The sequence below is a fragment of the Myotis brandtii genome, unplaced genomic scaffold (assembly GCF_000412655.1).
Source record: "Myotis brandtii unplaced genomic scaffold, ASM41265v1 scaffold986, whole genome shotgun sequence".
NCBI lineage: Eukaryota > Metazoa > Chordata > Mammalia > Chiroptera > Vespertilionidae > Myotis > Myotis brandtii.
This window is the reverse complement of record NW_005372102.1, coordinates 735710-736929: the sequence shown is the minus strand read 5'-3', so window position 1 is coordinate 736929 and position 1220 is coordinate 735710. Positions and strand designations below refer to the sequence as shown.

At 59.8% G+C, this 1220-nt stretch overlaps 1 protein-coding gene across 1 annotated transcript in view; it reads left to right on the top strand.

The window, feature by feature from the left end:
- ABLIM2 (actin binding LIM protein family, member 2) overlaps positions 1-1220 on the top strand; it is a 90544-nt gene that overhangs the window by 37691 nt on the left and 51633 nt on the right. Inside the window, exons 12-13 of the mRNA XM_014533444.1 lie at positions 1-70; positions 1069-1209. The exon at positions 1-70 is cut by the window's left edge and continues 2 nt beyond it. Coding sequence (XP_014388930.1) covers positions 1-70; positions 1069-1209 — 211 coding nt within the window. The remainder of the gene's footprint in view (positions 71-1068; positions 1210-1220) is intronic.

The following is a 1220-nucleotide window of genomic DNA, read 5'->3' as shown; positions in this document are numbered from 1 at the left end:
GACGTCCTCTGAGAGCATCATCTCTGTGCCTGCGTCCAGCACCTCGGGGTCCCCCAGCCGCGTCATCTATGTAAGTTGGGCTCTTTCTATGGGGAAGGGCCCTGGGGGCGTCACTGAGCCGGGCCTCGGCGTCGGCGCTGCCATCCCTGCACGGGGACTGGTGTAGACCTTGGGAAGCTGACAAGAGCCTCCTCCCCGTGGGCGGGCGGAGTGACCCCGCCGCTCCCCGGGCCTGTGGGGACAAGGGCGCGAGGAGGTGCTCACAGCTGCTGTGGATGACGGTGTAAAAGTGACATCGCCCCACGCCCTGCGCCAGGGCTTCCTGAATGAAGTGCGGGCATCCGTGGGGTCAGGCAGGCGTGAATGCCCTGCAGATCCGTGCGTGTCACCGTGGAACGTGCTCCCAACGTGTTCCTAGGGAAGCACGCTGAGGATCACATATTATGAATCCCATTTTCGTTCAAGAGGGTGTGTGTATGTGTATATGTGTGTGTGAGTGTGTGAGCGTGTAAGAGTGTACATGTACGTGCATGTATTAGTGTGTGTATGTGTTTGTAAGTGTACATGTGTGGGTGCATTTGTATTTATAATACTTGCTTGTCCGCACACATGGCTGTGTCTGCATGTGTGTATATACGTGTGCATATGTGTTCTGACATGTGCACGTGTGTCTGTGCATGAATGTGTTTACATGTGTATGCATGCCTGTGTGTTTGCATGTGTCTGTGCATTGTCTGTGTGCACACAGAGGTGTCTGTATAAATTTTTAGACCATGGACTAAGCATCACTGTCCTCGCGTGTCAGGCCCGACACCGGGGCAGCTCTCTGACCCCTGAAACCATCCACTGGGGCCACCTCTGCCGCTTCGTGGAGAGGCACGGGCCCGAGAAGGCGCTCCCTCAGGCCACAGCGGCCCCTCGTGGCCTGGCGTCGGGACCAGGCCCACGTGATCATGAGGCCTCCTGGCCCGTTAGGCGCTTGACCCTCACGGGGCTGGGCGCAGTCTCGGCGCCTCCACACCTGCCTCACTCGGGTCTGACGGTGCCGCCGCCCTTTCCCTCCCGCAGGCGAGGCTGGGCGACGAGATCCTGGACTACAGAGACCTGGCCGCCCTCCCCAAGAGCAAGGCCATCTACAATATCGACCGCCCCGACATGATCTCCTACTCGCCCTACGTCAGCCACGCGGGGGACCGGCAGAGCTGCCTCCAGGGACGGCT